This window comes from Carassius auratus, unplaced genomic scaffold (genome assembly GCF_003368295.1).
Source record: "Carassius auratus strain Wakin unplaced genomic scaffold, ASM336829v1 scaf_tig00215870, whole genome shotgun sequence".
Lineage (NCBI taxonomy): Eukaryota > Metazoa > Chordata > Actinopteri > Cypriniformes > Cyprinidae > Carassius > Carassius auratus.
In genome coordinates, this window is record NW_020528285.1 from 162,501 (window position 1) to 184,855 (window position 22,355).

The 22,355-nt window shown below is 35.8% G+C and overlaps 2 protein-coding genes across 4 annotated transcripts in view; both read left to right on the top strand.

Annotated features, from left to right (window-relative positions):
- The window catches only part of LOC113096100 (synaptotagmin-14-like), a 17,975-nt gene extending 16,415 nt beyond the window's left edge, over nucleotides 1-1,560 (top strand). Inside the window, exon 8 of the mRNA XM_026261496.1 lies at nucleotides 983-1,560. Within this exon, the coding sequence (XP_026117281.1) occupies nucleotides 983-1,296 (314 nt within the window). The 3' untranslated portion in view covers nucleotides 1,297-1,560. The remainder of the gene's footprint in view (nucleotides 1-982) is intronic.
- Nucleotides 1,561-9,899: 8,339 nt separating this feature from the next.
- Nucleotides 9,900-21,225, top strand: LOC113096099 (SERTA domain-containing protein 4-like). Of its 3 annotated transcripts, none has more exons than XM_026261493.1 (4): nucleotides 9,900-10,451; nucleotides 17,833-18,001; nucleotides 18,206-18,333; nucleotides 19,168-21,224. In XM_026261493.1, exons 2-4 carry the CDS (start codon nucleotides 17,848-17,850, stop codon nucleotides 19,879-19,881), a joined length of 996 nt encoding a protein of 331 aa, XP_026117278.1. In that variant the 5' UTR covers nucleotides 9,900-10,451; nucleotides 17,833-17,847; the 3' UTR covers nucleotides 19,882-21,224. The 3 variants fall into 3 exon arrangements, with proteins under 3 accessions (XP_026117278.1, XP_026117279.1, XP_026117280.1); XM_026261494.1 differs by having other exon boundaries at nucleotides 19,171-21,222; XM_026261495.1 differs by lacking the exon at nucleotides 9,900-10,451 and having other exon boundaries at nucleotides 17,902-18,105; nucleotides 19,168-21,225.
- Nucleotides 21,226-22,355: the final 1,130 nt, after the last annotated feature.

The following is a 22,355-nucleotide window of genomic DNA, read 5'->3' on the forward strand; positions in this document are numbered from 1 at the left end:
GCTCAAAACCTATTGTTTATACTGTATTTTTAATTTTCCATTTTTCAAATGTGAATTTTTGTCTTTGTGTGTAGTTTTCCAGTAAAAAATAAATAAAAAATCCCAATTGGGTAAAAAATTATATATTATATTATATTATATTATATTATATTATATTATATTATATTATATTATATTATATTATATTATATTATTAGAATTTGAATATACTTTGTCCCATTTATGGAAAATTCATCTTGTACAACCATGACTTGGCCAGCACATTTACATTAAACTCACATAGCACAGTACCACAATAATAAATTACACATGACCTAATATATTTAAAAGCTAGAGTCTGCCAAACAAACCTCATGTTTGCAGTTCTCTTTTATATAATTCAACAGCAGTTGGCACAAAATAATTTTTGTAGCGCTTTGATTTACTCATCAAAATCCTCAGTCACCTTCCTGAGGGTAAGATATGAAAATTCTCATATAAAAGCAATAATTTTCTTAGCTTGTCTTAAAACAGATACCTCATACATCTGAATAGGTTGTTTCGCTTCCTAACTAGCAATTTTTAAAGCAGTATGTACACTTCGAGCAAGTTTCCGTTTTGATTGGACAATCAGATTTCCATACCATGCTGTAATACCATATCTTTTCCAACTCTCAAAAATAGACTGATACAACAGAAATAAAATCATCTGATTTACCCCAAATACTTTTAACATTCGCTAAAAAATAACCTCTGCTGCAGTCTTTTATAATATAATATTATATTTCTATATTTATTTTTTCTTTCTTAATAATAGACTTAATATCGAAATGTATATGAACAAAAACATTAAAAGACATTTTTAATGGAAAACAAAATCTAAATACTGATTAGAAAAAAAAAGTGCTAAGGAAAGTCATTTCAAATTTCTCATGATCAAATCAAGTTTCGTCTTCTTGACTAATTTGATCCTAAATGTTCTCTGATTGACATCCTGTTTCAGACACATACGTAAAGCTGACTCTGCTGAACTCAATGGGTCAAGAGATGTCCAAGTGCAAGACGTCCATCTGTCGAGGCCAACCCAACCCCACCTACAAGGAGACCTTTGTGTTCCAAGTAGCTCTGTTCCAGCTCTCCGATGTCACACTCATCCTGTCGGTCTACAACAAGCGCAGCATGAAACGGAAGGAGATGATTGGCTGGATCTCTCTGGGGCTGAACAGCTCTGGGGAGGAGGAGCTGACACACTGGACACAGATGAAGGAATCGAAGGGACAACAGGTGTGTCGATGGCACAGTCTTTTGGAGTCCTAGAATGTCAGCAAGTGATGGCAATGATGTGTGTTATGGCATAGGTGACAGAGAGCAGGTCATGCCCTCGAACGGCCCCAAGACAACAGAGCTGGCCCTCACTGCAGTGCATTATGAGAAACACGAGTAGTTCTGGGGATGTAATCTACTCTCCTTCCCAATGCACTGTGGGAAACGGGTTAGAGAAAATGGTGAGAACAGGGTTAGAGATGCCACACCGTTAATGGAGGAAACACTACTGAGATTTATTTAGATATTTATTTGTATATTTTGACATGATGTTTATGGGGTTATGGTGTTTAAGGCACAGTACGAGAGAAAGAAAGTGTGAGATCCAGACATGAACGAGTTCATATATCTTAGCTCAGATTATAACTTGTGTCCTAAGATTACATTACTCAGACCTACCAAAGTTGTTCAGGGGTACAATTACTGTCAGGTTGACTAGATGCCATTCTGAGGTATTTGAATGAAAACTATGTCTATGGCTGGGTTTCTCAACATGTGATTGGATTTTCTAGATTGTGTTCTTATACAGGATTTAGTTCATTCCAATGTATTATAAGAGTGCCAATCCATACTTCAACACATACAGCCTGTTATGTGTCAGTGCCCGGTTACATGAAACTCCTTAAGTGAGGGTTTCCCTGGGGAGAAAAAATCCCTGAGGTAAGGGATTTCATTAAGAGCGTTGCAAGAAACCTCTTAACTGTCAACCTTACCTAAGTGTTTATACTAAGCGTTTCACAGTAGTTTCTGACATCAAACGGCAAAGATCTCCGCGGTTGCTATAGTTACTACCTCTAACAGTAAACAGAACATAACGAACCACAAAGTCAAACCCTTACTTAAATCACACTTGTATTAATATATTTTTCATATGGAGAGTAAAAACATAACAGAAAAAAAAAAAAAAAAAAAAAAAAACACTGGACAGAGGACGAAAAGGCAATTATTGTTTTCATAAGTGGTTATAATAATAATAATAATATTTTCATCCTTTCATCAACCATTCATCGTCTCCAAGGGGTTATTACGATCATTAAAATACACGCCTTGGTATATCCTCCTCTTCAATTAACACTAAATCAGCCATCATATTTTGTGTTTAAGTTGACTTAAGGAAGCTGTTTTGGTCCCTTAAATTTATTAAGGTGAAATGGTCACTAAGGACTTTGTAGCAACGCTTAAGGGAACACTTAGATAATTAAGGGGAAAAACTTAATAACAGCCTCAAGTTCCTTAAGGAAACCCTTAGGGTTTTTTCATGCAACCCAAGTTTCACTAGGTGTACCCTTAACCTTATATCTAAGGGATTTCTTAGCTTAAGGAGTTTCAAGCAACCGGGCACAGATATTTTATTTCCTCTCATTCTGAATTTAATACTTGGATCAGAAACTCCACAATACAAATAGAAAAAAATTTCTTTCATTCTCAATATAACATTAACAGCCAATAAGGATAGAACTTTTGTTTAAACTACATTTTCCTATAAACACCTTAATACAATAATATGTTTATAAAGCTTTATAAATATAAGAAAAACTTTATAATATAAGTATGAATTATTATTTTTTAAAAATGTATAAAAATATAAAGTATATCAATTATTTGTTTGCTTATACAATCATGTCATGACATGTTATAAAAAGGTTTTTATTTTTTTTTCTACTGGAAACCCAGTAAAAAAGAAGCACTTCCTTATTTTTTATTATATTATATTTTAACATGCATTACAGAAGAAATCTCTTAAATCCCTTTAAACGTTTAATGAAGTAATATAATGTCAATACAAAATTGGTGATAAATTAAATAATATTGTCCAAAATGTTCTATAGCACTTTTAATAAACTAATACCCTGAATTTATTATGTAAAATTTAATTTATAATGTAAAATGTATAAAGTATATAAATTATTAAATATAAATTATTTGTTGACAAATACAATAAAAATGAAACACATTAAAAACATTTGAAAATCTACTGTACATGGAAACCCTGTAAAACAGAAGCATTTTCTTGTTATATATATATATATATATATATATATATATATATATATATATATATATATATATATATATATATATATATATATATATATATATATATATATATATATATATATATATATATATATATATATATTTCATATTATATTTTAACTATACATTATAGAAGAAATCCTTTGAATACCTTGAAATCATTTTAATAAAGTGATATAATGTCAATACAAAATTATACAATACTGACCTGACCATAATCTTTTCACAATAAAGGCCTGTTCACACCAAGAATGATAATTATAACAATTAAACTATAAAAACTATATTAGTGTCCACACCAACAGACTATAACATAAGTTATGTTAATGCAATGACAAATGGGATTTACCATTCCTGATGAAGAACAATGAGCACATGCATCTTCAGCTCTTACTTCGACTTTAGAGTCAAATCTGTGACTGTTTTGAATCGTGAGAACATTATGAAACCATTTTCTAATAGTTTCTAACATGGTGAAATGAAGGCTGCATTAATTTGACAGTTTATGATATGGATGTGTATTTGCCATACTTTTACACAAGACTGTTCCCTCTAATCTTTTGTATTGAATTTATTGTGCGATCCTGAATGTTGAGATTTAGTACCGGAGACTTAACACTCAGTACTGCAACACTAGAGATGTAGAATGCCAGTGTTCTGGCTGAATGTCCTGTATAGAGGACCAGTGATGAAACTATGAGGATTTTTAACTATGAGGAGTGTGTGATGGTAAGGAGGCTTCTCAGCGCTTTTGCTCTGTCTATACAAGTGTCCTGATCTCTGTGTGGTCAATCTGTGAAATCTGTCTTGAACTCGTTTCTTTCCTTTCTTGAGCGATGGTCAAACTCACTCAGTGATTGTTATGTACTGTAAATGGCACATAGATTTTGCTGATCTATTTTTGTATCTATATATCTGAGAAAATGGACCCACTTTCTTGGTAAATGTATGAAGCTCTGTGAGCAGTATGGAGTTGTAGACTTTGTTCTACTTTCACAGTTTAGTTGATATTTCGTACCATTTTCGCTTTAAAAGAAATGTTTAATTAGTGAATGTGTCACTTATTCAGTGTGCTTTTTCAAAATATCACAAGATAAATGTTGAGATAAAAAAAAAAACCTTGTCCCTGTTACAGTCTTGCAGGTTGATAGAAACAAGTGTGAGTGTGTGAGACAAGGGTGTGTTTGTTCAGTGTGATGTTACATACTGTTATATGTATTCTTAGCTTTGCTAATGTCGTCATTTCAGGTGATGATACTGTATATGAATTTGTTTTACTCCCCTCCTTAAAAGAGAGAAAAGTCAGGTATGGCAAGAAGCTGGACTCTTTGAGCTAGTATGTTTTGTAAGACCAGAATTAAGCACATTTTTAGGGCACATGGAGTCATGAAACACATCTTGTGAAAGAGTCTCGGACTGTGATGGTCCTCAGAGAGTCACAACTGGACAATATCTCCCTTACAGACCACGTCCCACGAAACGCACAGCTGGGCTGAGCTTTCCCTCTCACGCTGGGTCTGGGAGATGTTCTCAGTTTCTTCTTGGCAAACGGAGTAAACAGTCTCGAAATGGTATTTTAACATTCTGTCAACTTTTAAGCCTGAGAAAATGCCACAGCAGTCAAAATTACAATGACATAATACAGCACAATGTTGAAATGTAGGATGTTAAATGCATTATGACTAGAAAACAGCTGTGTCACAAACTGACGCAGAGAGGCTGTTATGTCTCACTCGTGACAGTTTTATTAGGGGCTTGGTGCACTGTTGCCTCATGCAGATATGGCTTCCAAATGATTTTCCCACTATAAATGAGAATCTCATTGCAAATACAGTAAATCAGTTAAATAGGTTGGTTACATGGCTCTGCCAGTCTGCAGTCCCTCAGACTCAAGCTTTCCAGTAGATTCTGACCAGTCCATATTTAAAGGGATAGTTCACCTTTAGATTTAACATTTAGTTGTCAAGTTACTCATGCTCATATTGTTCTAACCCTGTATTATTTCATGAAACTCAAATTTAGATGTTAGGCAGAATGTCCAAGCTGCACTTTAACACATAAAGCATGCTCCAAGACTTCTAAGTCTTCTGAAACTATGTTATAGTTTGTATGAAACAGACCCAAATTCATTGTTCAGTGATAAACACAGCTCATTATGTCTAAAAGTGCATTGTTTTATTACATGAATACAAGCACAAATAAGGGTTCTGATTGAGGGGGAAGATGATTAGTAAATACTGGTTTAAATCATGGCCTGTTCCGAACACAGGCCTACTTCAAAAATGTTGAGTCCGTTCGATTTTTGTTTTTGTAAGAAGTCTCTTATGCTCATCAATGCTGCCAAGTTTTGATCAAACAAATGGAATACAGTGAAAAAACTTAAATTGTGAAATATTTTTGCCATTTAAAATATATTTCTGAGATGGCAAAGCTGGATTTTCAGCACACTCCAGTCGTCAGTGTCACATAAACCTTTAGAAATAATTTTAATATGCTGATTTGCTGCTCAGAAACATTAATTATTATTATCAATGCTGAAAACAATTGTGCTGCTTAATGTTTTGTTGCTAATGATTTTTAAGTCTAAAAAAGAACAGCATTTCATTGAATTATATTTTTTTTGTAACAATTTAAAAAATATTTGTTTTAACGTTTAATAAGTTTAATGCAATCCCAATCTTTTGCAAAAATATATGTCTTTATAAGACTTGGAATATAGCATACATATGGAATAATAAATTTACTGTTTGTATAATGTTTAAAGGGATACTCCACCCCAAAAAGTTAATTTTGTAATTAATCACTTACCCCCATGTCATTCCAAACCCATCAAAGCTTTGTTCATCTTCGGAACATAATTTAAGATATTTTGAAAGAAAACCATGAGGTTTGAGACTGTCTCATTGACTGCCAAGTACATTACACTGTCAGGGTCCAGAAAACTATTAAAAGCATCGTCAGAATAGTCCGTCTGCCATCAGTAGTTCAACCGTAACATTATGAAGCGACGAGAATACTTTTTGTAAGCAAAGAAAACTAAAATAACGAGGATGCGCTGTTTTCTTTCAAATCAAAGCTAAATTCACATAGAAACAGAGCATCTTTGTGGTGCGACTGACACAGAAGAACGTAGGCAGTTTGAGTGATGTGGAGAGACATAGAGGAGACTGTTGACAAAGAAATTGTTGAATAAAGTCATAATTTTAGTTTTCTTCACTTACAAAAAGTATTCTCGTTGCTTCATAATGTTACGGTTGAACCACTGATGGCAGACGGACTATTCTGATGATGTCTTTCATACTTTTCTGGACCTTAACAGTGTAATTTACTTGGCAGTCTATGGGACAGTCACAAGCTTCCCGGTTTTAATCCAAAATATCTAAAATTGTGTTCCGAAGACAAACGAAGATTTGACAGATTGGGAACAACATGTGGGTAAGTGATTAATGACAAAATCTTAATTTTGGGGTGGAGTATCCCTTTAATGTGTTTTTTTTTTTTTTTTTTTGCTTAGTAGTATACATCACCTACTCTCATAATTTATAAAATAATTATATTTAACTTAAAAACAAAACCATTAATATGGCATCTGAACAACATGAGGGTGAGTGAATAATGACAAGATTTTCAGAAAATGTTATAATTCTAGTTTTAGAATTCTCAAACTTTTTTAGCTCGAGCAGATACTGAGGTGTCTTAAGTAGAGTCATTTCTTTATAGCATGACTGATAAAACTGTAATCTTTAATGTGTGTGAATGAGTCTTTCCACAGTCTGATAAAAGCTCACAGCTGTCACAGCTCCTCTCCCATAAGATTTTTTTCACGGCTCTGCAGTAGTCTAGTCTGTATGTGAGAAGATGTAAGTACAACAGACCCCTGATGGTCATTTAAAGAACCCATCTTATTCTGAACTCAGTGACAGTGGTTCTGTTCAGTTTACAGAACCAATAAACACCAGCATAAATACGTTTTAGGATTAACTGCACAAGAAGCATAGCACAAACTCTCCCTGTGCTCTCTCTGTGTCCCAACGTGATTCAGGTCTAACATGCCACTGACACCTTCAACTTTCACAAGGTGTGTTCCAACTAAACCAGTTTTAAACATTTTATACATATTCTAAACATTGTGTACGTTTATAATATTTGCAGTTCTTTTAATTTTGCTCTTTCAGTTTATTCTCAAAATGCTTTAAATGAATTGCCTATATACCCACCGATTCAGTCGGTGCCTTACTTTTCTCTGGAGAACATTTGTATGATGTTTTTGAAATGTTGCAGCGATGTTGTGTCACCTTGTGTATTCATACTTCTGTATAACCGCTGTAGTTTGATTTGTAAATGAAGTCTTACACAACGATACATTAAAAAGATGATGCATTTGTATGCGATCCTGTTTTGAAAAAAAAAAACACATCTGTTAACTGTCTTTGTCTGCCTGTTTTTATTCCAAGGAGTGTAAGATTGTCTTGAGGATTAGGTCTTGCTTACAATGTTTTATGAAATATGATGTTAAAGCCCCAAGTTGAAGAAAAAATTTAGCTTTTATAATACTAATGATGGAATAAATATTTTATGCTTAGGTATGCTACACTGTGGAGTTCTAAAATGTAAATAATCTTATATTTTAACAGGTATTTATTCATTTATTTTTCAGCTCAACAGGAAGCAAAGGGAAAAACTGCACCTCCATCTGGTGCTAGATAAAGTGTGTGAGCAAAAATCCAGTTGTCTATGACTAAATCCTCTCTGGTGATTACAAAAGTTTTGGAAATATTAGTGCCAAATACAAACTTCTATCAGTTACAGATGATGAAATTCGGTGGGGCTGTGTTTAGAGCCGACAGTGAAGTTTTTAATTTATGAGGGCAACTGTTTTGCCTCACACATACCTTTTTATAAATACATTTGTTATCATACCAATCTTTCACGTACTTCTTTCATATGCACTTTGTATGCTCATAAATATGTAGATGTCACTACCCGAAGTGTGTGTCTGCGTGGGGGGAGCGTACAGTATTTTGAAGGGCCCATTAAACTTTCAGTTTTATCCCGAGGAAAAGAGCTCTCTTCAAAGTGCTTAAACACGGACAGCAGCTTCGTGCAAGTCAATATTTATTCCTCACTGCTTGGCTGGAGTGAATAAAGAGAGAGGGAGAACTGAACTCTGTGCCCTAACTATTATAATGAAGCAGCAACTGAAGTATTCTGTCAGATCAAAAGCTTTAGATGATAAATAGACATCAAAACGAGGGTATGTCTGTGAAGATTATCAGGCGTCCTCTACTACTGAAATAAGAGCTGGAATAAATACTCAGCCAAACACTTGTACCGAATTGTAGCCAACAGATGGCACTATTGTTGAGGGTCATTTTAAGTTTTCTTAAACGGCATGTTGAAGTTTAAAGAATTATTTGTAAAATGTACAAACATACTGTAGATGTAAAATAAAAATGGTGGCATACCCACAAAAAAAACAAAATATGTAACATAATTGTATCATGGGCACAGAAGAAAATAAAATATATGTTACCGCCTGTTCAATGTCATGTTGAAGACTAGAAACATCCAAGATTTTATTTTCTTTTTCCAATATGGACGGTGCTGCTTATTACAAATGATTTACCTTTAATGGACTAAAAGGCTGAGAGAGAAGTGCTGGTACAATAAACCACAATGCATGGTTTCCATTTATTAAAAAGATGCTGTTTCTCTCTGAAGCCCCCACTCACCTGGAAAAGTCCTTCAACGCAGGGCTGCTTTTCACGCAAGAAAATAAACTACAGACTCTGGCACTGGAGTGGATGTCTGCTTCTAACTAGAAACAGGGTGTGTTTTTTGGAACCTGGAGTCAGTAAGAGGGAAACTGTGCAAGAAAAAAGCTTTTGTGTGTGTGCGTGTGTGTGTGCGCGCATGCTTGTTCTCGAGAGGGCCACATTTCTAAAATGTCCTCAGACGTGTGATGATGGTCATTTGTATTCAAAAAGAAAAAAGAAATTATAAAAAATCTAAAAATTCCCACAAAGTAAATTACAATTAAAATCTAAATTAGCTAGCTTTTCAAAATAGTTGTATTGATGGTCATCTGTAATTAATGAATAATAAGAACAGATAAATAATAAAAAAAATGAATTATATTAATATTAATTTTTATATTTATATTATTTGATTTTTTTTTTTTTTATAAAATATATAAAATGACGAGAACAACAAAAACTAGTTGATCTATAGGCCTAAATGGTAGGACATGTGGTTTGATTATCAGATAATGTTTCTGAAAATGTCATTAAAAACAGACATGACCTTTAGCTGTTAAAAAAAGTAGCTGGGCAAAATACAATCTAAATATAAAAACCTAACGAAACAAATCTGTAAAATTTCTTCCCAATAGATCTACATGTTTGTGCGTGTATGAGTACAGAAAGTGATATTGGGACCAAAAGAATCGGCACAACTTGGCGCGTTCTCCATCCCTTCTATAGGGAACACCGGAGAAATCCGCTCAGGCGCGCGGCTGGAAAATACAGACCGCCGCTTCTGAAAAGGGAGATGTCTAACAGATGATTGGCGCCGTGCCCGCCCGCTCCACTTCTGCTGCGCGCTAAACGCAGCTCCTCTGACCAAAACCAGGAGCGCGCACACGCACTCAAGGCACCAGGGAGGCACTGCTGCTGGGACGGGACGCGACTGATCCTGAGCAAAAAGCTGCTTCTGTTTATTCCGAGGAATGGGGCGACGCTGTTGGTGTCCAACGTTAACAAGCCCCGTTCAAAGCAAATGCTGCAACGTAGCACCGTCTGCCGGTGAGGTCACTGTGGCACAAAGCAAAGCGACCTGCGCGGACACGCAACGGAGATTCCGTCACATCACAGCGGCTTTGTTCGCGCACTGATTGACTGCTTGGTTTTTGGATTAGATTTTTCCAGTAGAATCGTATCGATTATTGCGAGTCAGAAAGGCTCGCGCTGATGGATCGTGGATAAGTGGTTATTGATGAACCGAGCGGGACCACAGCAGCGGAACCTCGAGTTAAAAAAGAGAGCGGCGTCCGTAACGACACATCTGATTGAATAAAACAACACACATTGACCTGGTCATCATTATAGTTAAAGGTAAGCAAAAGTTAATATATTTTAAACGTATTCACAGTGCTCAGAGTTTCGTCGCCAGCCTCCGGAGGCAGACAGACATGGCACATTGCCAAAACAGATGAACTACACTTATGATCTCTCAAGTGTGTTAAGAGCAAACAACTATTTTTTAAGCCCCTAAGAATACACACAGTATCATGTGTTTTCGTTATGAGAAGTTATACTAATGATCAAATATTGAATGTATATTTGGTCCATATGAGGAATGCACTAGGCAAAGAGTGTACATTATGTCCATGTAGTCAACATTTGCGTACAACTAGTTTATATTAAAAGGCCCTTACAGTTGCAAAGTAATTTTTGTATAAACTATTTCATCTATCTATCTATCTATCTATCTATCTATCTATCTATCTATCTATCTATCTATCTATCTATCTATCTATCTATCTATCTATCTATCTATCTATCTATCTATCTATTTCAAAAAATATAACTGTGACTGAATTTATAATAACTACATGTAGAACAATAGATCCGACATATATTTATATTCCTACTATATATTTCATCATTTAAAAAAATATATATTTATTATTTATTAATTCAGCGAGTGCATTTAAAAAAAATACCTTTTTAAATTTAAAATTTAATTATAGTCAAATAAAATTTAATATTTCTATCATACATGCAAGCTATCATCTGACCAAGATTCCTTCTTGTTTTTATTTGTAAAATTCACTATAATTACACTGGATCTCTAAAGAAGCTAATGACAATAAGGTCACACACACAATGTTCCTTTCACACATTAAAACAGCCAAGCTATGTGTGTGTGTGTTGTAAGGGCAAGGAGCCAGACGTCTGCTACCACTTGATTTCCTTACAAGGAGAAGAAGTGTACAAGATGAAAGCACAATAACTTTATAGATGGATGCAGAGTGTGTGTTTCTGTCCTGATGAATTTGCAATTACTGTTGCATGGGAAAATTGTGCATTGGTGTCTGTGTAGTGTAAGTCAGGAGAGATCTATGTGTGTGAGGCTATTGTTGTTGTTGTGTAAGAGAGAGAGAGAGACGCTATTGTGCGTGGCTGAGATGGTATGTGTGTGTGGATGGGATTATTTCTTGCTTCATTATCAGCAATAGGTTGACTGCGCTGGCTGTAGCATCTGTTCCTGGTGCCGCGGGGCAGGAGTGTGTGTGTTTGTGTGTATGTGGGTATTCCCCCTGAGATCACTGTGCCAGTTTAAGAGTGTCTGGCATACTGCCATGCATTGATCCCTCGATCTACAGCAGGCACAAAGGAAAACCCACGCAATCGTTTACCGCCTGTGGTTCTCATCAGTCCGTTCCAGTCATTTGTGTCTGGGCACGGTAAGGATTTACTTCAAGAGACTTCTGAGGAGTCTGTGGGCTGCTCGTAATCATCTAAAACTTCTACCCAGGCAGTTTCAGAAAACTGTGGTTAGGGAGGGACACAGCACCTCCTATGCAGATCATCTTCCTGTCAAACCTTCACATTCAGAAATGACTCATCAAAAGGCTCACCTCGTTCAAACACCCACAAAATAAATTGTAGATAAACAATGGATACTGTATGTGGTTAAAACCGTACTGTCATCACATTTGGTACAAACACATGATCCACAGTCTGAGAGCTAGTACATTATATGAGCAGGGTTTTGCAGTTAATCTACACTCTTCATCTCTCTATCCTGGTATACATGACTCAGGGCGTAACTGAAGGATAATTTTTTTTTCTTTAAAGAAATCAATACTATTTTTAGCAAGGACATATTAAATTGGTCAAAAGTGACAATAAAATAATTTATAATCGTACAAAAGATTAGCAAATAAATGATGTTCTTCTGAACTTTCTATTCATTAAATAATTCTGAAAAGATGTGTCATGATGTCCATGAATACTATTAAGTACACCTGTTTTCAACATTCCAATAGTAAACAATTTAATAAACAATAAAACAGTAAACATTTTCAAATGTAATAATAGTTTTCACAATATTAGTTTTTACTGTATTTTTGGATCAAATAAATACGCCTTGGTGAGCATAAGAAAATATTTTTAAAAACATTAAAAGAGTATTTACATGACATTTTAACATGATATATTACTATGGCCTGACTGAAATATAACTTTTTAAATGCATGTGAACACACTTCATAATTCCCATTTTTTAGTACTTGAAAATATTTTAGATTTAGCTTTATTAAACATAAAAGAATAGATAACTGGAAAAAATATAATTATATTTATATTTAATTTAAATTATATATAATTGAATATATGTATATACTAAAGTAACTTTAATAATATTAATAATAATGTTTATTAATAGATTATTTGTTCATAAGTTCATAAGACAAAAAAATGTGAGTGTTGCTGTCTGAATGCAAATAAATCACAGTCATCACATCATAAATCAGAGCCCACCGTGATGTATACATCACACTGATTTAAATGATAGCAGGGATGATGTGATTACCCTGCCCCTTTGAGAATACAGAGAGCATGTGCTGCCCTCCCTCTGCTCAAACACACACACACACACAGCTTCAGGCACTGATTCTTTACAGCAGGGATGCATGGGTAGCCAGAACATTCCTTCAGCACTGATGTGGCGTTGTGTCAACACGATCATGTTACTGCAATAACCTCACACACACCGAGGCCGGGATGCAAGGCTGTTGGCTGAAGTCAGTATAATTTTTCTCTTATTTTATCTGTCTAACACCGTTACACTCTCCGCTTGCAGTGCAGACATGGTGAAACTCTTTTTCTCTCTCTCTCTCTCTCTCTCTCTCTTGGATATAACCTAGACAAGCTGAGCAGCCACAGAGCTCTTGGCAGGCGGCAAGGGTGTTCCTACTTCTCTTTTTTCCCCTCTTTCATTTATTTCCCTCATTTCCCCAGGCTTTGTATATGTGTGTGAGACATGTTTGGATGGATGTTTTACCTCCTCGACTGGGTGTTGCCTACATTTTCTGTCTGAGCGTGTGAGAATGAAGGAGACTACCTAATGACCTAGATTACAGTCTGCAGGATGTGTTCAGATCACCAATGCAACATTTCGATTCTTAAATAAACCTCCTCCGTCTCACTGATAGATTCAGGTCAAGCTTTAACCCAAACTGTTGAATGGAAGTCCTGCACCCTCAGGAGGACACATGTGGTTTAAATGCTTCCAGCACTCAGACAGAAAGCAGTTTCTGAGCAGATGGATGAAAGCTCCTGGAGAAGTGTGTAAGTGTGTGTCTATAGCCTTATGGTTGGTAAAGTCTACTGTGGTCCTTTCACCTTATTGGACATTGGGGCGTCACTTCAGCAGGGTGTGTTTCACACTTCACTGTGTGACTCAAGTGTGGGTTCTGCATGTGCGTACATGAATTAAAGAAGTCGTTCCAAATCTGTATGAGCTTTTTTCTTATATGGACAAATATTCTAGTTGTTGTGTAAAACAAATTACAAATAAAGCACAATAAAATAATGCATTCTAAGTCTTCTGAAACCATACATGCTTTTTTGTTCATGCAATTATTCTCCCTTTGCTGTAGCTATTTGAATCCAATATCAAATGTCACTTTTAGACACCATCATGCCAACTTTTAAGTTATAAGTAATCATGAGACAACCAATGACGTGATGCAATTTGTCTAAAGGCACAATATATAACTGAATGCAACCGCATATAAGATTTGAGACCTACAAGTGGAAGCCAGGATTTTTCTAGTGAACAACAACTTGGTTTGTTTGTTTACAAGACAACATGTCATCAGAAATAAACATGGCTTCAGAAGACTTGTAGTGCATGGACCACTTTTATAAAACTTTCATGCTGCTTCTTTGTAATGCCTATTCAATATTCAAAAATCTCACCTTTTGTATTCCACAGAAGAAAAGTCATGCCAATGTGTAAATTAAAATAATAATAATAAAAATAATTTGTGTATAATTTTTATAATAATTAGTAATAATATTTACATATTTTTTTAAATGTTTAATACACTATAGAAAGTGATAACTTGAGATATTAAATGAGATATTTTTTCACATCCATATTTTGTCCTAATTGACATCTTGGAATGTGTGCTCATATCGGTTACTCATGTTTCTCATAAATCATGGAAGTGTTTCTGGGTCAGGCCGTGTGGGCAGACTGTGGTGTTACTGATGACTCTCTAGCTCTGTGCATGTGTCATTGTGCCTCTGCCACAGACCGAGAACATGTTTGTGGTCGACATTCACTGGGGTTTTAGAATGATCTTTCAGCCTGGTGTTCTAAAGGGATGAGCAGGGCATGAGCTGATGCCTAAATCCATTCTCAGAACCTGACTAATTGTGCAGTGTTTTTTTCTTTCTGGTTTAAGTGCTACTGACAAAGCATTTTGTAAATTGTTTAAATCATTTCAAAGCATTACATTTTCTGGCAGATTAACCACTCAATACTTTAATAAGCTATTCATAAGAAGTGCATGTTCTTAAAAAGTTAGCTAAACGGACAAAACCTGCCTTTGGGGGCATAAGGAGATGTGGCAAAATAATTTGTAAATTATTTAATAAATCATGATTAACATTTAATATGAATGCAGTTATTCTATTTCAAAAATAGAATACAGCAAAAATTCAGCATTTAAGTCCCCATTAAGATAGCAAGTAAATGTGTGAGTGAGCTTTAACAGCTTTTATGACCCAGTAAATAGCATCATGAGCATTGGATGTTTTGGTTTTAGTGAGTTAAGCCAAAAACTACATGACCTCGATGGAAACCTGTAATTGTGGTTTTCGCATAGGAAAAACCACAACTGAAAGCTTATCCCTTACATGATTCCTTAGTTTGGATCGCTCATGCTTTCATTCTCTCACTCTCTCTGTCTGGTTTTAGGATCAACTGTTTTATAATGTGTAGTTTTAGCATCTACTGAGCTTCACAGTTCTAGTACACATTCCCTTCTGTACCCTGTGATATTTGTGTATGGGTGCGTGTGCGATTGATGAGGTGCAAATCCAATGGATCCTGCACCTTTTTATGTTTTCTTCACATGAAAAGGAAAGTGGAAAAGATGGAGAGAGAGAGAGTGCATAAAAGCGCAAAACGAGCAAAGAGACAAAGACAGACAGGAAGCTTATGTGTGTGTGTGTGTGTGAGAGAGAGAGAGAGAGAGAGAGCTCTGCTTCTGTGTCAGCTCTCGGTCTTCTAAAGCGTAAATTCAAAGCAGAGTTGTGGGCGGAATGAGAAACAGGTAACGACAGTACAAGGGAGAGGAGGAGAGTGGGATCTGCTCTGATTAAACACGTCTCTCGCTCACATGAGCTCAGTGTGATCCAAACCCTGCGGACACAGACTAAAAACAGGACGGGTTATTACAGCTGAATTAAATTTACTGCAAGAGGAACAATTTTTGTGTCTGTGTGCATGCAAAAAAAAAAGTTTGTGATTCGTATTTTAACCATTTTATTTTTACTTCTCATTTACTTGTACGATTCATTTTATTTTCTGTTAATTTAGTGCAATTAATTATTAAAAAATGTATTCCAATAACATCAACACAATTAGTCATGTCCATTAACCTCTATATAAATTTGATAATAAAGAGTTTTCACACATTTTTCAAAAACATGTGAGAACTGTGTCTGGTGACTCAGAAGAGCCTGGCGTAACGGCAGTTCAGTGTGTGCCAACTGAAGCCACTACATGAGAGTAATAGTGTCTGTGTGAAATTGTCAGTGAAGATTAATGCCCTTTGTAGAGGCAGTCATCCAGAACTTTTCCTCTCTCTCCTGTCACTGCGCGTGTGATAGAACAGAGAACAAAATGATTAAAGAGAGATCACACAAACAGATACCTTCCCTTTCAGCTTCTACTGAATGTCGTTCTCTGTCGATCTCGTTATCTGAGTTTCATAGTGTGTGTTTTTGGCTATTAGCTGTTTTAAAGAGTCTCGAAGGCATTTTCATATGCCTTGTTAGTGTAATCTTCAAAGATAGAGGAAATAACTTTACATGTTATTGTAGAGTAGCACACTGTTGTTGAGAGGTTGCTTCTTTTAAAGGGGTTGTAATGAGGATTCAGATTTTCCTTGATCTCTTAAGATAAGAGTTCATTGTAAAACATACTGTGACTTTTAGAATGCAACATTTGCTCCCCAGCGAGAAAAAACTTACTACAATGCAAGAATCTTAACGTTAGAAACTAGTGGCTGTTTTTTTTTTTAAGTCTCTAATCAGTTCAATTAGATCTTAACAGTATGAGCACATATTTCAGTACAGATTCTTTTGTAAAGCTGTCAGAAATGTAATACAAGCTTTGCAAAGATGCTGCTACTGAAGGATTTTAATTATGAGTTGTTTCCAAAAACTTTACTAAAATTAAACTTTACTAGAAATACAACTTTTAAAAATAGTCAACATCAAAAACAATTTAAGATATGATGTTATGAACACACACACAGTGAATAAAGTGCTGCAGAAAATATAATTCAGTCAGTGTCAATTGAAAACCTGTGTTTAAAGCTGCAGTCGGTAACTTTTGATGCTCTAGCAGTTAATAAACAACTGCTTGCGTCTTGCGGAAGAACATTGTAGCCGGAACTACTTCTCTCTGTTTATGTCTATGAAGAATCACAAAGGTACTGGGTTACTCCGCTGCGGTACCCCGAAGCAATCTAAAATAGTCCGAATATAAACACTTATTATAGGTGCACCCTAATGATTCAGGACAAGCCAAAAACACGGTTTGGAAAATGGATTCATGGTGTACTCGCTTTTTATATACATTTTTATACATTTTGAACACAAACAAAGTTACGGACCGCAGCTCTGATTGGTTGTTTTTTACCGGGAGCGGATGAATTTCTGCAAATGGCAATAGGACCACTGGGAGGAGCCAGAGGAGCTTGATTTTTTTCCACAGATTATCTGTCTCATGTTCTACTGTCAGGACATAATGACATGTTTAATAAATATGTAAAAAATATATTTTTACAAAAGTTACCTACTGCAGCTTTAAAGGGTTATATCATCAAAAAAAGTTAATTCTTTCACATGTATTCATCTATATGTGGTTCCAAACCTGTATGATTTTTGGAACATATATGTCTGTGATTTGTAATATATACTGTATGCACACTATGTGTTATATAAATATGTGGATTTAAAGAATATTTCAACTCTTGTTGTGTTTACAAAGTATACAAAATGGGGTACAAAACAACCCTGGACCCCAGTGACTTTTACTGTACAGAATAAATGTCTTCTGTATTCCATAGAAGACATAAAGTCATCCAGGGTTGAAATAAAATGAAAATTCTCATCACTTACTCATGTATGACAGAATTGCATTATGCATTTTTTAAATAATTATGTTTGTGTGTTTGTTGTTTAGGACTGAGGTGAAACTATGGCTTTGGTCCTATCAATGAACCCTTTTTGTGAGCCTGAATCCGAAGCCCCGCCACCAATCTACCAACCGATCTGGGATTCAGAGCATTGCAGTAAAAGCTGTATCTCCACCTCCTCACCACCAGGGGGTAACACCCAAGGGCTCATTGAAGGTCTGAAACTAATCTCATCTCTGAAAAACAGACTACCATGAACAGATGGTGCTGATGATGTTCCATTCCAAACTAGACGTTTCAAAATCTGTTATCCAGTTTTGGTACTAAAACAGGCCAGAAATTCTCTCCATACCAGTCTTTGATCTAGAAGACATAGCCTATTAATGAAACTCTGTCTGAACCTTCCCGTTTTGTCTCCAGAGCCCCATTACAGACGAGCTCCTGATCATGTGATGGATCGTGTGGCCCTGTCACGGATCTCATATTTCAAGAGGAAATTTGTGGAGGATGAAGAACCTGCACTGAGCTTCAGGAGTTACTGTCACACTGTAAGTGCTAGCCTTACATAATAGTACATATTTCTACACAACACTTTATATTATTCATAATACTTTCAGTAATTCATGTTACTGCATGACGCTGTAATAATTTTTGCATAGACTAGCATTACCACTGAAGAACCTGTAAACACCAGGGTTTATTATTTTTTTTATAATTGTAAAGGTGAGGATGGTGATATTTCATGCCGAAGTCCCTTTAAAAAATGTAGATTAATGTGATGAACTGTATGCATGCAGTGAATGTATTCCGAAATCTTTCAGCTTCACATGAAATTCATGACTGGATTCATAATAAAGCATTCCTATTAAAATTCCTGAATTTAATTTCAGATTAAAATTCGCTGAGCATACCTCATTTGTCTTTTTTTTATTATTATTATTAAATATGTTCATTGCACATTTTTTTTACTTGAATATTTAGTTTGAACGTAAATTAAACTCAAATTTTAGCCGTTAGAAATTCATATGAAAGTATTTAATAAAAAAAAATATATTTTTTAGTAATTTTATTATTCATTTAAATTTAGTTTCCGTTCTGTTGTAGTGCACATTTCGATTTTTTTTTTGCTTTCAATTCAGTTTTTATTTCTATTCCTATTTTACTAAACTGAAATATTTCTGCACTGCCAGGTTTTATCGTTTAACAGTTTTTGTTTCCCTACTGTTTATCACTTTATTACACTACATACCTCTGCAAACGAAACAAAGCATTCACCAACATCTTGCACCTTCATTTGTTCCTCACAACACATGGATCATACAGGTTAACTTGATAACTGACCTTACCTCATTTATGAATGTTCATTTTGTCTTCTGGGCCAGCAGGTGTCACCGGTCTTGGAGGAGCGTGCACACATTCTCCGTCTTTCTCTCGAGAAGCTGCGTTTCATGGATGACCCCGAGTCCTTCTTAAGGCGCTCCGTGCTCATCAACAACCTTCTCCGTCGTCTCAGAAACGAAATCCTCCTCCAGAGTGACTGGTGCTTCCCATCAGGTTCCACAGCAACACCTTATTCCCTCCAAACACCTGCCACAAATACCCCTCTTCCCCCTCCTGCCCTGCAGCCCTGCATTACACCGCCCGGGCCATACCGCAAACGCCTGCGTCTGCTGAGGCGTGAAGGTCCAGAGTGTGTACCTGCCTGCTGCTGTTTATACGCATCCGGCCGTTACCTCCAGCTCCCCCTGTCTGTGTACGAACGGGATGTATACTCCAACTCTCACCCTTCTTCTTCATCATCATCAACTTCAGTAAGATTTCCACAGCTGCTGGAGGAGGAGGATGAGGAGGAGGACAGTGATGAAGAAGAGGACTCTGTGTGTCCTATGTTGGCTCTGTGTCATGCTGAAACCAGAGAGCAGAACAGGGCATGGGATGGTCTGCAGGGCCACAAGGAAAACAAGACCCTGGAGAAAAAGAGAGAAAAGGGGAAGGAGAAGGCTAGAGGAGGGGAGGTTTCACAGCGATGGCTTTCAGACGCTATAGGTTCTGGACACCATGGGGCTCTCACCAGGGCTCACTTGAGGGGAAAATAACAACAGAACACTCGCTGTGGAAACAAAGGAAGAAACTGGTTTCCAGCAGCTTTATAGATCCGTTATACAAACCAGAATATCAAAGTTTTCTTAATTTTTAGGTACTTTTTGTACTTCTGGATTACGCAACATCACAAATCAAAAGGGACAGCGAAATCACATATCACTCGGCTCTTGCGGAAACTACCATACTGTGCCTTAAATGTTCTCGTTTAATGTGTTTGATGTGTTTGTGGATATTTGTGACTGAACCAATCCACAAAGAAGTATGGAAGCTTGTTTCCATACACTCACAATTCAGAGACGAAAAGGTGAACTGCAAGGTATAAATTCATAATTGTGATAAGAAAAACAGAACTGTAAAATAAAAAAAGTCACAATAATCTTTTTTATTTTTTTATTTCATGGCAGAAAAAAAAGAATTGTGATATATAAATTTGTAATTCAAAAGGATATAAACTCTGAATTGTGAGAAAGAATTCTGAGTTTATACCAGTTCCGAAGAATTACAAGTTTATATCTCACAATCCTGTGTTTATATCTTGCAATTCTGCCATTTTATTTATTCCGTAGCAGAAATGGCCTTTCATAGTGATGGGGACCATGTGAAAAAAGATTCACACTCATTCAGAATTTGTAAGGAAAAAAAATAATAATGAAAAAAATTTTCAAAATAAAATTTTGTTAATATCATATGCACCTGTCGAAATGCATGACCTGGGTTGCTGTCCATGATGATAATCACATTTACATGCAGTGTATTTTAGCCAGAATGCATGAGGACCTGAAGCTGGCCATAATGTTCAATACAATTCTATTCCATTTAGCACCCTTAATATTTAATATATTTACATATTCAGGAGACAAAACATCTTAATTGACACCAGCTGACAGAGATCACGGATACAGTTACCTCAGTGTCCTTATTAATCTGTTATTTTGAGGTCCAATGATCCAAGTGATTTGTAGGAAAGAGGGAATCTTCATTTACTATGAAAGCTGTTATTTTCATGCACTTTTTTATATTGTTTGCGTTTTCTCCGCATTTATTTTATTTGTAAAAACACATAATGGGAGAACCTCAGACATGATCACAACTTATACAGGCAACAATGCTGGTAGGAAATGAAATAAAATCTTAAACATTGTTCTGGTTTGATTTCTGTGTGTGTTTTTGTGAAATGTGTTAAGAATAAAATGATCTCAAGCTCACAATGTTCCCTTTATCTCCTTGTGATGTTATTATATCTGGCATGCAGCTTATTTCTTTGGATTCTCTCTCTCTCACGCACACACTTTCTCTCTCACTCACTCATTCACTCTTATTACTCTTGCTGTCACCTTTTTGCATCCTTCCTCTCTTCTCCATTATCACTATGGAAACAATGTTTACTGGAAGAGCAGTCTGGGATCCCCTGAGGCAAAAAAAAAGAAAAAAATGTTAATGGCAAACACACACACCTCAGTCAAACATGCACTCAGTGGTTATTATGAACACACCCATACACAGCACACAATGTACATTTGTCAATGTCCTTGTTTGCATATTTATCAGATTAATAACACTGCTTGGAGAAGTACAGCACACGAGGAGTACTCAAAGTGTTTCAATAACTGTTTGTCTATCATTGGAAATGTTGCTTCATCTTAATCTTATGAAGTATAGTCCAAATATAATCTGTCTATCTTCACCACTGAGGTTAGTCACTTTTTCACAAAGATCTTGGACCCTCAGAGGGAGGGGAGGTTCAAGTTTTCCCGGGTCTGCACAACAAGTGAGCAGGCATAAATATGTTAATGTGTCAACTTGAAACAACTTTTGTTTAAAAATTTACTTGTTTTCATGACTCAGAGTTGACTCTTTCTTTTGAAAGATAATAACTTTATACATGGTGCACTTTTAGATTTAAAACTTTGCAGGATGTTTTCATTCACTTAGAGATGTGATACACCGCATGAAAGGTATTTTTTTTCTCCAAGATTCATAATAGGTGCACTTTAATGAGGTCAGGACTTGGGCAGTTTATGATTTGTTGACTTCCTTGTTCTAAACCAAGTGTGAAAAATACATAGACAAATTTTTATATATGGTGCAGTTTACACGGCCTAGGCTACAGTATCTTACTTTAGAGTGTTCAGGAATTAAATGGGTCATATGATGCAATTAAAATGTTTCCTTTCTCTTTTGAGTGTTACAAGCTCTTGGTGCATAAAAAAGATCTGTGAAGTTAGGGTTATAGGGTGATATTCTTTATAAAAGTTAAGACTTGTCCACGCGCTCCTAAAATCACTCGTTTAAACACGCCCCCACGTCTACGTCACTGTGTGGGAAGATTTGCATAATCGGCCAAATGTTTACGCAGAGAAAACAGATGTAACTTTGATTCTCGCTGTAGTTTTGTTGTTGCCACCATGCTGTGGAGACATTGCTTCATTGTGAAAGCAAAACTATATTGTTTGGCCTTTTAAAAGAG

Excerpts from the sequence above, each read along its gene's own strand:
- LOC113096099 (XM_026261493.1), top strand. The coding sequence starts at position 17,848 with ATGGCTTTGGTCCTATCAATGAACCCTTTTTGTGAGCCTGAATCCGAA. Across the intron at positions 18,002-18,205 it reads CACCCAAGGGCTCATTGAAG|AGCCCCATTACAGACGAGCT; the intron begins GTCTGAAACTAA and ends TTTTGTCTCCAG. Across the intron at positions 18,334-19,167 it reads TCAGGAGTTACTGTCACACT|CAGGTGTCACCGGTCTTGGA; the intron begins GTAAGTGCTAGC and ends CTTCTGGGCCAG.